This window comes from Bufo gargarizans, chromosome 2 (assembly GCF_014858855.1).
Source record: "Bufo gargarizans isolate SCDJY-AF-19 chromosome 2, ASM1485885v1, whole genome shotgun sequence".
NCBI classification, from domain to species: Eukaryota; Metazoa; Chordata; class Amphibia; order Anura; family Bufonidae; genus Bufo; species Bufo gargarizans.
Genome location: NC_058081.1, coordinates 715,464,471 through 715,480,133, shown reverse-complemented (window position 1 = coordinate 715,480,133; position 15,663 = coordinate 715,464,471). Strand labels below are relative to the sequence as shown.

General features: G+C 41.3%; 1 protein-coding gene and 1 long non-coding RNA gene across 2 annotated transcripts in view; one reads left to right on the top strand and one right to left on the bottom strand.

Moving 5' to 3' along the window:
* Positions 1-15,663, top strand: part of LOC122929125 — a 202,218-nt gene that overhangs the window by 156,209 nt on the left and 30,346 nt on the right. The window lies entirely within an intron of this gene.
* Positions 3,249-15,663, bottom strand: part of LOC122929124 (B-cell receptor CD22-like) — an 88,374-nt gene continuing 75,959 nt past the window's right edge. The window contains exons 8-11 of the mRNA XM_044282614.1: positions 15,070-15,136; positions 14,853-14,935; positions 9,207-9,261; positions 3,249-4,408 (exon numbers count right to left, since the gene is read on the bottom strand). Coding sequence (XP_044138549.1) covers positions 4,289-4,408; positions 9,207-9,261; positions 14,853-14,935; positions 15,070-15,136 — 325 coding nt within the window. The 3' untranslated portion in view covers positions 3,249-4,288. The remainder of the gene's footprint in view (positions 4,409-9,206; positions 9,262-14,852; positions 14,936-15,069; positions 15,137-15,663) is intronic.

Below are 15,663 nucleotides of genomic sequence, written 5' to 3'. Positions count from 1 at the left end.
CTGCCGGAGGGGGCACGGCCTCTCCGTTCAGTGGATGAATTATTTTTAGCCCTGGGTCAGATATATGATGATCCGGATCATATTGCTCTGGCTGAGTCTAGACTACGTCTATTATGCCAGGGTAAACAATCCGCAGAAATATACTGCTCAGAATTTCGGAGATGGGCAGTTGATACTGGTTGGAATGATGCTGGGAGAATAAATTATATGCGAAACTGGAAAAATGTGTGTTTGCGGTTCCAGAAATTCAATTTCTGGGGTTTCTTCTCTCCGCTTCTGGTTTTCGCATGGACCCCGAGAAGGTCCGCGCTGTGCTTGAGTGGGAGCTTCCTGAGAATCAGAAGGCGCTGATGCGGTTTTTGGGCTTTGCCAATTATTACAGGAAGTTTATTTTGAATAATTCCTCTATTGTTAAACCACTCACTGATATGACCAGAAAGGGGGTAGATTTTTCTTCTTGGTCAGTAGAGGCGCGTAAGGCTTTTTTTGATATCAAGGAGAGTTTTGTTTCCGCTCCCATCTTGGTGCAACCTGATATTTCTTTACCCTTCATAGTCGAGGTTGATGCTTCTGAGGTGGGTGTGGGGGCGGTCTTGTCTCAGGGTTCCTCTCCTGCCAAATGGCGACCGTGTGCCTTTTTCTCGAAAAAACTCTCCTCCGCAGAGAGAAATTACGATGTGGGAGATAGGGAATTGTTGGCCATCAAGTTGGCTTTTGAGGAATGGCGCCATTGGCTAGAGGGAGCCAGACACCCTATTACCGTATTTACTGACCATAAAAATCTGGCCTACTTGGAGTCAGCCAAGCGTCTGAACCCGAGACAGGCCAGATGGTCTTTGTTCTTTTCTAGGTTTCATTTTGTGGTCACGTTCCGCCTTGGAGTTAAGAATGTGAAGGCAGATGCCCTGTCACGTTGTTTTCCGGGAGGCGGGAATTTTGAAGACCCGGGTCCCATTTTGGCTGAAGGTGTGGTGGTCTCTGCTCTCTTTTCTGAATTGGAGGCAGAGGTGCAGGCAGCCCAGTCAGAGGCTCCTGATCTTTGTCCTCCTTGGAGGTTGTTTGTGCCTCTCGCTTTAAGACACAAGATTTTTAAGGAACACCACGATACGGTCCTTGCTGGGCACCCGGGGGCAAGAGCCACACTGGATCTCATCGCTCGGAGATTCTGGTGGCCTGCGCTTCGTAAGTCGGTTGAGGGTTTTGTGGCAGCCTGCGAGACTTGCGCTCGTGCCAAAGTCCCTCATTCACGGCCATCAGGTCCTCTCCTTCCCTTACCCATTCCTTCCCGTCCTTGGACACATCTGTCTATGGACTTTATAACGGACCTGCCTCGTTCCTCGGGGAAGACTGTGTAGTACAGAGGGTTGTAATACACTTATAATATACTTTCTAACATAGAAAGCATATTATAGTGGATTTGTATTGTGCAGCAGTGGTGAGCACTTCTGCAGCGATACTGCAGTTACACAGAGTGACAAATACAATTTGAAAAAATAATTATAACTGGTGTGATATACCAGTCGCCCCCCAAAAAAACTGATAGAAGCGGGGTGTTATATATCAATAATATACTTTCCATATAGTGTATTTGGGTACTACAGCATTTGTTTGCAGTTTTGCTGCGTTCCCTCTGCTACACACAGTGACAAACGGTATTGGAAAAAAATAATTATAACTGGTGTGATATACCAGTCGCCCCCCCAAAAAAACTGATAAAAGCGGGGTGTTATATACCAATAATATACTTTCTTTATAGTGCATTTGCATACTGCTGCATTTGTTTGCGGTTTTGCTGCGTTCCCTCTGCTACACACAGTGACAAACAGTTTTGAAAACAATAATTATAACTGAACGCAAAAATTACATTGCCAATATTTTGCATTTAAAAAAATAATGAATGGAGATCGCAAATTTGAATAATACATCTGGTATGTCACTGTCCATGTTTTCGGACTATTTGTGCACTTCTAGTAATTATTTCTTGACCGCAAATATGAGCTGAAGGTTTTTCAGGTTCGCCAGCCATTAAAATAAATGGGACCTGCCGCAAACTTGCTGTTCGCGAACATTTGATTGCGTTCACGTGATCACGTTTGCAAACCATCCCGGCAGATGTTCGTCCATCACTACTCCCCACTATGTTATCTTGCCACTCTATGGCTTCCTAATGCTGCTGCTACCTCCACACTCTGTCATTGTGCCACTCTGTGGTCTGCTCATGCTGCTGCCACCTGCAGACTCTGTCATTGTGCCACTCTGCGGCCTCCTCATTCTGCTGCCACCTCCAGACTCTGTCATTGTGCCACTCTGCGGCCTTCTAATGCTGCTGCCATCTCCAGATTCTGTCATTGTGCCACTCTGCGGCCTCCTCATGCTGCTGCCACCTACAGACTGTGTTATTGTGTCACTACGTGGTCTGCTCATGGTGCTGCTACCTTCACACTCTGTAATTGTGCCACTCTGTGGTCTACTCATGCTGCTGCCACCTCCAGATTCTGTCATTGTGCCACTCTGCAGCCTCCTCATGCTGCAGCCACCTCCAGACTCTGCAATTGTGCCACTCTGTGGTCTGCTCATGCAGCAACCACCTGCACACTGTGTAATTGTGCCACTCTGTGGTCTGCTCATGCTGCTGCCACCTCCATACTCTGTCATTCTTCCACTCTGTGGCCTCCTCATTCAGCAGCCACCTCTAGAGTCTGCCATTGTGCCACTCTGCAGCCTCCTAATACTGCTGCCACCTCCAGACTCTGTCATTGTGCCACTCTGTGGTCTCCTCATGCTGCCACCACCTCCACACTCTGTCATTGTACCACTCTGTGGTCTCCTCATGCTGCTGCCTCAACACTCTGTCACTGTGCCACCTTGCGGCCTCCTGATGCTGCTGTCGCCTCCAGACTCTGTTATTGGGCCACTCTGTGTTCTCCTCATGCTGTTCCCACACTTCCGACTTCATGACTGGGCCACTATTTTGATTTTCGGCCTGGCTGACATCATTATTTATTTGACCCTTCTTCTGATCTCTCATAAGGAAGGAAAAATGAGATGCACAATGAATCCTTTCTATTTATCATCTGTAATCAGATTGAAGTCCACTTTGGATACTTCGATTCGCTCGAACCTAGTTGCATGTTACCCAAAATTATATCAATAAAAACTAAAGTTCTCACCACCAAAGATTATCCCTCACACAGCCCCATCAAAGGAAAAATACATTATTGGTGCCAGAATATGACCACACAATGCAATTTATTTACAAAAGGTTGTTTATTTTATAAAAAAAAGTAAAACATAATGGAAACTTTGAGTTTATTTTATCACTGTAATCATTTTAACCCACAGAATAAGGTAATTGTGTTATTTTAGCCATTATTTTTTTTTAAAACAACACGCAAGCAAAATTGGAGGAATTATCAAAACTGTCCAGAAGAGTAAAGCAAAGAAAATAAAATTAAGAAAATGGAGGATGTCAAGATTTTGTCTTGTGGATACCCATCTTCAAACAAAAAGGTACCGTACACAGAGACACATTATGAGACCATAGCAGACTATGGGCATCCATCCAAACCAGCTTAGAAAGATGATCGCAATTCATGATGATTTATAGCAGTGAAGTATTTTCCCTTCATTAGGAGCATCATCAATAGATGTTGTAGAGTTCATTCGCCGAGTTAGAGAAACGTAGAAAATCTAAGAATTTTTTTGGAGAGCAGTTGTCGGCTTCTTTTATCAGGATATTCCACGTTTTTTGGTGAATTAACGCAATTAAATACCTAAAATGCATAAATGTGGGGAAAGTAATCAAACTGGTGGTGGACATCCACCACCAAATGCCTGTGCTTCTGGCAAATTTAGTTTAAAAGTTACTAAATGCTTTGGAAGTAGTGTCACCTGGTGGTGGGAATCCAGCCATTCATCTCTTCATCTTTAAGGTTGGATTTAGCTGCTGCATTTTAATGGTAACTAATTTTTATAATTACTCCCCTTTACGAAGAGTATATTCATAATCTCTGTGTGACTTGTATGCTACTTTTTGTACCACTAAGTATCTGCTTTGTGTTGCATTGTGTGGATCTGTTATCCTACACTTCAGTTTTTTTTGTGTATTGTTTTACTATGGTTTTAATAGAGTAATTAAAATGTTTGATTAACTTTGATTATTTGATCCAGATTCCTGCTGTGTTAGAACTTGTTCTGTGTAGAGTGGGCTTTTTTGGTTTTTAATCAATATTCAAATTATGTCATAATTGAATCAATTGATCCTCCTTTCACAAGAAAAGTCATTGTTTTAATGTCTTAAAGTTGCATACTCCACATTGTGTCCATAATCAACCCTGGATGAAGTCATATGGTCATGTTGAACATGGCAGATATCAGAATATTCCACTTCATTTGTTGGTTGCAAAACCTGTGAAATAAAACATTTAAAGAATTTTAATGAGAATTGTCTCCTGGTTGGTCAAAGACATTCAGGTGATGCTCCAGGAATTACTATTAGAGATGAGCGAATCAAATTCCACAAAGTGGTATTCGATGCGAATATCAGGATAAATTTGATTCGCCTAGAAACCATATGTCCTTGTACTTCGCGTCAGCGAATCAATTTAACCTGAAATAGTATAAAGAACAAAAAAAAAATCAAACTTACCTCCTCTATTTGCTCGCAATGGGCCGCCAGCCTCCATCTTGCTTGAAGATCTCGGCCGAAATCCCATGCGGCGCGAGATTACATCATCACGCCGGCCGGCGTGATGACGCAATCTTGGGCCGCAAAGGATTTTGGCTGAGATCTTCAAGCAAGGTGGTGGCGCCTGGCCAGTCGGGAGAAAATGTAGGCGGTAAGTTTGATTAAATTTTTTTTTTATTGTTAATTTTACACTCAGATGCCACAATCATGTATGAATGTGGCATCTGAGGGGTGCAATGAAATGACGGGGGTGGCGCTATCGCAGCTCCCTGTCATTGCACCCACTATTTACTAGTGTTGAGCGCAAATATTCGAATATCGAATTTTTTTAGCGAATATCGGCACTTCGCTAATTCGCAAATATTTCGAATATAGTGCTATAAATTCGATATTTCGAATATTCTTTTTTTTTTTTTTTTATTGTTATATTTTTTCATTTCCCACTTCCCTAAAGTTGTTCTTACCTGTCCTTTGGATTCCTGGCTTCCTGGCTGCTCCAGTCAGTGCCCGTTGCCGCTTCTGCCGACTTCCGTGCTCATGGAGCGTCCCCATCACCATGGGAACGTCTCCATACTAGAATGTACTGTCGGATTTGAGAATTACGTTGAAATCGCAATTCGATTATTTCAAGTTAAAATAATCTAATTGCGATTTCAACTTAACACTGCTATATTCCATATTCGTTAATTCTAGCCTAATATGGAATATAGCAGTGCTAAGTTAAAATCGCAATTCGATTATTATAACTTAAAATAATCGAATTGCGATTTCAACGTAATTCTCAAATCCGACAGTACATTCTAGTATATGGAGTCGTTCCCATGGTGATGGGGACGCTCCATGAGCATGGAATATAGCATTACTAAGTTGAAATCGCCATGCGATTACTTCGAGTTATATTAATCGCATGGCGATTTCAACTTGGACCTGGTTTATTATATGGTTGGCTTCAATGGCTTGGTAGAATTAGCGAATATGACGAATATATTCTGTGGCGAAACCAACCTCGCCACGGTGTTTTGGAGGGGGCTGTTTGCCAGCCTCCTGCCCTGGGATTATGGTCCCTTAAGTTATTGGGTCTTAAGGCACTTGGGACTGAGCCCTCTGTCCCTGGATTGCATCCTCTGCCTTACTTGCTTGGATGAAGCACATGGTGAGAACAATAGATAGCGGACATTTTAACTCACAGACACTGTTCTGACTTTTCAACACGGTGCTATCTTGCCTGTACTTGGTTCACAGAGACATCATTCAGTAGTTTGAAACTACCAAACAGGGGACACATTTATTAGTGACTATTTTCTGTATAACTTGTACATTTTCGGTGTAACTGGCATAAAACTGTATCTTCCAAACTACTGAACGGATGTGGGTGAATTTTGGACATGTGGTTCACCCAGATCCCCCGGTTCCGAGGATATATTGGTTATGGGGTTATTGCATGTTTTGGGGTTCCTGTGATATGTTTTATAAAACTGTATTTCTCTGCCTTTGATAATTATATTCGCCAGTGTGTTCAATAATCATCACCGGCAGAGGGGAGGATTTTGTGTGGGTGTGTTTCTATTGTCCCATTGTGTGTTTAAATGGTGATGTCTGTCCTGTTGTCTCCACATGTGTATTGGCGACTTCCCTTTGTCCTGCGAGATAATTGGATTGCCCTCGGTTGTCTACGGGACAGAGAGGCGGAAACCATGATGCATTGTGGGGATGTGTTGTATCTGTCCTGTATTTGCAACAACTAATAAAAACCAGGCTGGGTGTGCCAGCACGTCAGACCACTGCTTGACCCTCAACACGGAGCCTTGTCTCGTTATTGGGGTGATTCCCTGTATGCTGTTAGAGACTGATTGCCAGGGGTGTAAGCTGACTGTATGCTTTTCCTGTTCGTCTGCTAGCAGCTATTCGCGAGGTTCCAGTTTGGAGTGTTTTTTTGTATCCAGTTCGGGAGTTTGGTGTTATGCAGTAGCTGTGCCTGTCTCATAGAAAGGGGCATATCGCCTAAACGGATTTTAACCCCTTGTCTGCTGAAACGGTCCGTTACATATTTGTTATATTCCACAAAACGAATATAACGAATGTATTCGTTATATTCCACAAAACGAAGATAACGAAGTATTCTGCATCTTCGTTTTAGCTACCTATTCATCAACTTCGCTAATTCTAGCAATCAAATAGGAAAGTTTACTATAGAGACACCTAAGTTTAATTTGCTATGCGATTATATTACTTAGCTTTTTTTTAAAATAAATAGAATAATTATAATACCTGATAATTATTATAATTATTCTATTTATAAAAAAAAAAAGCAGTCATATAATCGCATAGCGAATTAAACTTAGGTGTCTCTATAGTAAACTTTCCTATATGATTGCTAGAATAAGCGAAGTTGATGAATAGGTAGCTAAAACGAAGATGCAGAATACTTCGTTATCTTCGTTTTTTGGAATATGACGAATACATTCGCCATATTCGTTTTGTGGAATATAACGAATATATTCGTCATATTCGCTAATTCTACCAAGCCAACCATAGTAAACCAGGTCTAAGTTGAAATCGCCATGCTATTAATATAACTCGAACTTAGTAATGCTATATTCCATATTCGTTAATTCTAGCCTAATATGGAATATAGCAGTGCTAAGTTGAAATCGCAATTCGATTAATTCAAGTTATAATAATCGAATCGCGATTTCAACTTGGACCTGCTATATTCCATATTAGGCTGGAATTAACGAATATGGAATATAGCAGTGTTAAGTTGAAATCAAAAGTCGATTATTATAACTTGAATTAATCGCATTGCTATTACAATAGCAGAGTAGCCTTTAAGTTAAAATCGCTATACGCGATTATTTAAATCGCATATTAATCGCGATAACTAGAATAATGACGAATATTCGATTTTGACGAATATAAAACGAATATTCTATCGAATATTCGCGAATTTCGTCAAAATCGGATATGGCACCTGCCGCTCATCACTACTATTTACCCAAAAAATTTGCTTTGTGACAAAGTAATTTGTCACAAAGCAATTTTTTTGTGAAATTCTGCGAATCAGCTGAATCAAACTTTTAAGAAATTTGCTTATCTCTAATGACTATGCTAATGTAGTTCTATGATACCGGTACTAAGAATCTGCTATTTCCATGAAGGTGGTATTCACATTAGTCAAAGAATAAGTAGTAAGTGCTAATAACAGTTGTGGATGCATGAGCAGTAGGTTTACTTAAATTCTCAGTAGACAGTCCTGAGGCACAAAGGGGGAAGTTTACCATCTTCCTAAACCTGTTTTTTGGAGTTAAAATGTTGTGAAAGCTTTGTATCTTTATAAACCCATTGCAACTAAAACTAGTTGCAACTGGAGTTTTTATGCTACCCTCATCAGTTACCAAAAAGAAGAGGTGGTGAGGGTGGTGTATGAGTGTAGCCATTGGCCCCTTTTCCCTCATTTATCATCATTTACACCAGAAATAAACTATAAGCTGGAGCAGATTTCAGAATATGGCACACGGACTGCCGAAACAGCCTGCGCCTCACCAGAAATGTAATGCCTCTTCTGGCAGAGTAGGGCTTATGAAGTCCATTGTAGCATAGGACTTTATAAATCAGGGCCCTAGTTTTTACTCTAACACTTTCTGAAGGGGTTATTGACTCTACAGGTCTCACAGCTCATTGTTCTTTGCTGACTTTTATTATTACAGAATAGTTTTAGGTCCAGAGAGACAAATATGGTCATATGTGGTCTAGAGTCAAGCTGAGTTGGGAAGCACAGGTGGCCAGGCGTGGTCAAGAGACAGAAACTGAAGGACAATTGCCTAATAGAAAATTGGTACAGATGATTTAACACTGTATAGATCCTGGAACAGGACCTTTGGTTAAAATAGAATACTTGATGTTATCATGGATTCCCATAAACACCATATACTGTCTTTTTAAGAGTAGTGTCAGGAGAAAGCATGAATACAAGGAATAGAGCTACCACCAGAAGAATGAGTGATGATAAGGAGGTCATTGGACTGTAGGACAGAGGTAATTACATTTTGTTGGTATTACAGTAAGAGTTGATTCGCCGCAAAGCCGAATTTCCTTGTGCTTTGTGGTAACGAATCGATTTCCCTGTAAAAAAAATTAAAAATCATACCTTATCCATTTGATTGAGAAGAGTCATGTGTGCGATGATGTATGACGTCACCATGCCAGCTGACATGGAGACATCATCACAGGCCGCGGAAGATTTGGCGCTGGATCTTCAATCAAGATGGTGGTGGCTGTCTCTTCATGATCAAATACATGAGGTAAGTTTGATTTTTATTTTATTTTACACATTTTTTTTTATAATTTTGCGAAGCAGCCAAATTGAATTTTACAATATTTCTCTCATCTCTAATTATAAAGAGTATATATACTATAGTGTCAGCCTATATAACTTCTGTAAAGCCCATGGAGGGTACGCCACAATTACTCAGTCCAGAAAATAAGTTACCTAATTATAACTTTTTAAATTGTTACTTACTTCACTATTGCTGTAAATGACGTAATTGTCTTTAATGTTCACATCCATTAAAGATCTAAATCAAAAAGGGAATAAACAATTGAATAAAACAAATACGTTTTTTAAATGAATCTGCTCAAGGACGTAGCTTCCTAACAGCGCACCACGTGGCAACGCACAGTACTGCAATTATCACTTCAAATACTTTTGGGATTTTGTAGGGAAAGAAAATTAGAATAACAACTATACAAAGACATAAAGACAATGACCGTTTAATAAAACATGTAGAGATCTAGCAGGAGTAACGCTCAAGGTTTGTGAGAAGCGTTAAAGAATCATGATTTAGTCCCCTGCTAGTTTCAAATCGTGAAAGAAAAAGGCAGAAGATGGCAGTGTTACAGAACAAAAGTAAAAGTACTGTATGGTATCTCATTCATTACATGCCCTTCAATAGAGTGAGAAGAAGGTGGAGAAGACAGTAAAAGAAGAAGGCGGAAACAAGATGGATGAAAGAAGGACTAAGGGAAGAAAGCAGGCAAGAAGGCGACTGAAATCATACACAAAGGCCAGAAAACTGTCCCTGAAAGAGCCACACTTGGAATGTTCCATTGAACTGAACATGACATTTATATTAGTAATGTATAAATATTTATTTACAGTTTATATTGTATTTATTTCTTTATTTGTGTTATTAGATACAGTATATTTATTTTTATTATTATTTCAAATGTATTTATTTGTTTACTTAACTTAGTTTATTTTTGGTCAAACAGCACAGAACTTCTGAATGGCAGGAGCATTGAAACATGCAGGAGAACGGGTGGATGTAGAAGGACTGCTGACCACCAATCCTTCCCCCTACTCAGGTGACTGTAGAGGAACCATTAAAGCAGGAGCGCTGAGCAGCACATAAAGGTGCCAGTTAACGCTCCTAATTTGCGGCCAAGCTACTGAAACAGCCCTGTCTGAAGAGAGCAAGCAGGGTGAAAGATCGCCATAGCAGTGACGGTCAGCACTAGGGCTGCCAACCAGAATTGTTCTTTTTTCTGAACAACTTATACCAGGCACTATTTTTTACGGACTGTGACAACTCGGGGTCACTTAGCTCGACAGGATCACTGTCTTCTCAGCTTAGATGGTCGGCACACCTCAAGAAGCCACTCCAAAACTGTAGATTTGGGTGAAAACTGTCCACGACCAGTTTTATTGTCACTTTTACAGGCATCACAACATAACCCATAAACATAAATCTTCGTCAGTCTGGCCACAAACTACACAGTAGTTTCCCTCTCTACCGGGATCTGTGTCTACCACCCAGCTCCCCAAAACACTTACCCTTCACAGGGTTAGAGGGACCGGCTCCCACAGGCCTTGGCACAGCCTGCTCCCTCCTCAGACTGGGAGCCCTGATTGAGGAGCTCAGCCCACCTTTACCTGAGCTCCTCAGCTGGCTGCTAATTACCTCTCATTTCCAGCCTGGCTAAAACACACAAAGCAACAATGCTATTTCCCCAGCCTTTCTTGTTCTCACCCAGCTTCCTCTGAGTGAGATACACCATTTTAGTGGCCTTCATATGGCCCTCTGGCAGCTCCACTGCCACAGGACAAGTTAGAAAATCACAATGAATGATAAAGATTATAAGTAAACCATGTATATAGCTCAATATACTGATAATAACTTATTACCTGAATTTTTGGTGATATGTAAATTGATGATAATTATCACCAAAATAAACTAGTCAAGCGCTACCATCCTCAAAAAAATCACGGACACGTCATTCTTTTTCAAGGACACAGGAAAAAAACTTGACGATTTTTAAGGACTGTCCACAAATTTCTGGACGGTTGGCAACCCTGGTCAGCACTCCTGCTCCATCACAGTTTCAGCCGCTGATAAGCTGGAGCAGTGATGGAACACAGGAAAATATTGGATAATGGCTCCTTCACTTGGGGGCTGAGCAAATAGGGGGAAAGGAGCTGGTTTACAGCAGCCACCTTGATAAGCTGCTCAGCGCTCCTCCTTTAAGGGCATCTCTACAATCACCTGTAGGAGTAGGATTGCTGGTCAGCAGTCCTTCTCCATCCACCTCATCTCCTGCATTTTTCAATGCTCCTGCCATGCCAAAGTTCTGTGCTGTTCAACCCTAAATAAATATGTAAGCATATAAATAAAGTAATAATAATAAAAGGAATAACACAAAAGAAATGAATACAATATAAAGTGTAAAAAAATGTTTATACATTCAAAATATAAATGTCATGTTCTGTTCAAGTGCGGCTCTTTCAGGGAGACTTAGATAGCCGTAACGAGAGCCTTTGTGTACAATTTCAGCAGCCTCATTTCCTGCTTTAATTCCCTTTTTTCCTTCTTGCCTTCTTTGTGCTCTATGATTTCTGTTGCTTTCTTCACCTGCTTCTCAGTGTGTTGTAGCAGAAAATTTATAGTGGACTGTTACCTACAGCATTATCATTAAAGGGGCATTCCAGTTATTTAAAGTTACCACCTATCCACAGGATAGGGGATATCTATTAGACCAGTGGGGGACCCCCATCAATGATGAAAACTGGAGCCCCATACCACCTGCAGCCCCAATGCAGCTCCTCTCAAATGATTGGATTGGCCTGCCTCTTCATTCATTTCTATGGGAGTTCTGAACATAGCTGGGTACAGCTGTTTCCGAACCTCCTTTAGAAATGAATAGAGTAGCCACGCACATGTGCAACTGGCCGCTCTGGTCATTTAAGGGGAGCTCCAGGGGGGGACGGGGCCCCCGTTCTCATGATGGGTGGGGGTCTAGAGGACCCCCACCGATCTGATCAACAAATTAGGGATAACTTTTACCTTTTGGAAAACCCCTTTAACTGCAGCACCAAAACACAAATACAGTATATAATAAAAAATTAAAGAAAAACATAAAATGCATAAAAAAATTAACCAATAAGAAATAAATACTAAACAAATCGAAATATTAATATGAAAATGAATGCAAGTAAATAACAAATATGGACACAATTATATCAGTAAATAAAGTTATAAATAAATAAAAACTACTAATAATACAAATTTAAATATTTATACATAGTAATAGAGAAATATAGAAAGAACAGAAAAAAAGAATAATATGCAAAACAAAATAATGTAAATTCATTAAATCAATAGAACAAAATTAATCAGAAATACCTCTAAATGAATATTACTCTAAAAACAAGAAAGAAATAGCTCTTTCAGGGACAGAATGCTATCTCTAAAAAGATCCTTTGTGATACAGCTGTCTGGAGTATTTCTATAAATACGGTTTGTGACTGTGTTTATAAATAGAATCACCTGTTAAATTTACTATAAGCATTTCTACTGAGTAAATAACAAAAGTAAAAAAAAAAAATAGTGGTTCTCCATAGAAAACTGAAAACTGGTGTAAAAATAAAACCGAATGCAGGATATGAAACAAGACATGTGGTAGATTCTTAAAATGTTAGTTTCTGATGCTGCAATTTCAAACTTGCCTGAATGTATAGTTCCATAAAGCCACAGCATGGAGATCACTAGCACAGAGTCTAAGTAAGGGGTAGTTTATGGTGTTTCTGTTCAGGTAACCTCCAGTGATGAAAGCCTAACATATTGGAACCAGCACAGATATAGTCCTGCCTTCTCCGACCAATTAGGTCTATGCTTTACATATTAAAATCTGACATCTGATTGGTGGCTATGGGTGTTGTCCAATTTTAGTTTTGGTGGAGTTTTTATATATTTGGCCATTGATATTCTTGCAAAGGGGTTATACCAGCTCAAAACACTTTTCCCCAATCAACAGTATGGGAGATACGTCTCTGATCGGCAGGGGCCTGACCCCTGGGGACTCTGCCAATCACAGTTTAAATAGAGCGGCGGTCAAGCATGCACACTGTCTCTCCATTCAACTGTTTTAGACTGCTGGAGCCTAGGACTTGCAGTTGGCAACACAGTTGTATGGAGCGAAATTGTCAATAGGCAACCACGGGTCCATTGAAATAGGGGAAGGGGATAAGAATTAGGGTGGAACAACAAGGATGATGTTCTCGTGTTCAGGGCCGTATTTACCAAGGGGCAAAAGGGGCAGCTGCCCCGGGCCCAGTTGCTTCTGGGGGGCCCAAGGCAGCTGCCTCTTGAGCCCTGCTAGCCACTGCCCCGGGTGTCTGGCTGTCAGCTACACAGGGGGATCTGCCATGCCATGCCTGCCGGCACTCCAGCCAGCGTACTGTGTCTGTGAGAGCTGTGATCTAGGACCTTAATGACATCATCACCATGTGATCAGTAACCTAGCAATATTACTGGTCACATGGCTATGAGGTCATCACAGGTCCTTGAGTGTTGCAGGAGAAGTTTGCCTTAACTGTGGAGCTTTTTTTGTGAAGATTACATCAGGAAAAGGTGACAGGGGCTGTTATGCTAATGCTAATATACTGTAAACTACTGCATAGTGGGGTTCTGTATACTGTGTGGGGGCCTGTATACTGTGGGGGCTGTATACTGTGTGGGGTCCTGTATACTGTGGGGGGCCTGTATACTGTAGGGGGGCCTGTATACTGTGGGGGGACCTGTATACTGTGGGGGGCCTGTATACTGTGGGGGGCCTGTATACTGTGGGGGGGCCTGTATACTGTGGGTAGCCTGTATACTGTGTGTGGTGGGGGCTGTATACTGTGTGGGGGTCTGTATACTGAGGGGGCTGTATTCTGGGGGGCTGTATACTGTGTGGGGGCCTGTATACTGTGGGGGGGCTTGGAGTGCTATACTGCTGTACTGTATACTGTGGGGGGCTGTATACTGTGGGTGCTGTATAGTTTGGGGTGCTATACTGCTGTACTGTATAGTGTGGGGGGCTGTATAGTGTGGGGTGCTGTATCGTGTATAGTTTGGGGTGCTGTATACGGTGAGGTGTTATACTGCTCTACTGTATACTGTGAGGTGTTGTATACTGTGGGCTGCTATACTGATCTACTATATACTGTGGGGTGGGCTGTATACTGTGTGGTGGGCTGTATACTGTGTGGGGGGGCTGTATACTGTGTGGGGGCCTGTATACTGTGGAGGTGTGTATACTGTGTGGTGGGCTGTATACTGTGTGGGGGGGATGTATATTGTGTAGGGGGCTGTATACTGTGTGGTGTACTGTATACAGTGAGGTGTTGTATACTGTGGGGTGCTGTATACTGTGGGCTGCTATACTGCTCTACTATATACTGTGGGGTACTGTATAGTATGGGGTGCTATACTGCATACTGTGTGGTTCTGTATACTATAGGGTGCTATACTGCATTCTGTGGGGTGCTGGGGTGCACTGTAACACTAGGGTGAGCCGAGCCCTGGTCTCCTTCCTGCAGAGCGGTGCCCACTTCCAGCCTGAGCCCAGCTGCCCAGAGCACTGATCCTGAGCCGCTGGAGTCTGCAGAACTGGAAGTATTTACAGTCATTCACTGGACTCTACCAGATGTGTGGATTTTTTGTGTGTGTGTGTGTGTTGTGGTGGAGGCGTGATTGCCTGCTAAGGTGCGGGAAGGCGGGATCCAGGGGGCCCAAGTTAATTTTTGCCCAGGGTCCAATCAATATTAAAGACGGCCCTGCTCATGTTCTCTTCAGTTGGACACAGCAGTGACTGACAATAGGTCAAAAGTTTGGGACAAACTTACATTGAATCTGGTTGAGCGTTGCGATCACTGTAAATGTTTCCATACTGATTTTCTTCTGTTGTTGCATCTATCGTTGTTGTATTCTAAACAATAAATAAATTGTGTAAGGACGTAGAAGCTATCAAAGATTTATAATTTAAATTTAATAAGACATTTAGTCTACTATGATATACAGTAAAATGAATATGACGGGAAGCAGACAAACAAAAACACTCACATGGGAGGGACTCCTGGCAGCTGGTGTGTTTTTTCTAAAGGCTGGAAAATATGACTTGCAGATTTGTCTATTAAAATGATAAAATTCTAAGGTCAGCATCATAATCAATATAAGTGATTGTATCTGTTATATTAGGTTGATTATTAGGGTACGGCCACACAGAGTTTTTTTGGACGAGATTAAAAAGCAGATCTGCCTGCAGGATTTTCAGCCAAATCAGAAGTGGGAGGAGTATATGCTTTCTTTATATTTTTGATTCCTTCCAAATCCACTTTTGGCTTTGGGGAAAAATCCTGCAGGCAGATCTGGCTCAAAATCTTATCTAAAACAACTCTGTGTGGCCGTACGCTTAAAGGCTATGTACACCTTCAGAGGAAATGCTTTTATGATTGCATTTTACTTTTTTGGGCTAAAATAATTTCTTCAATTGGTCTCTATTTAAAAATATTGAGCCTTTCTGTCACAAATAAATTTTGTAAGGACGTAGACACTATGAAATATTCATAATTTTATTTTAATAAGACATCTGTTTGTCTAGCTGTGTGAATTTTTACTTTCAATTTGCGCCAGTCATCTAATAACCCTTATTTCTAA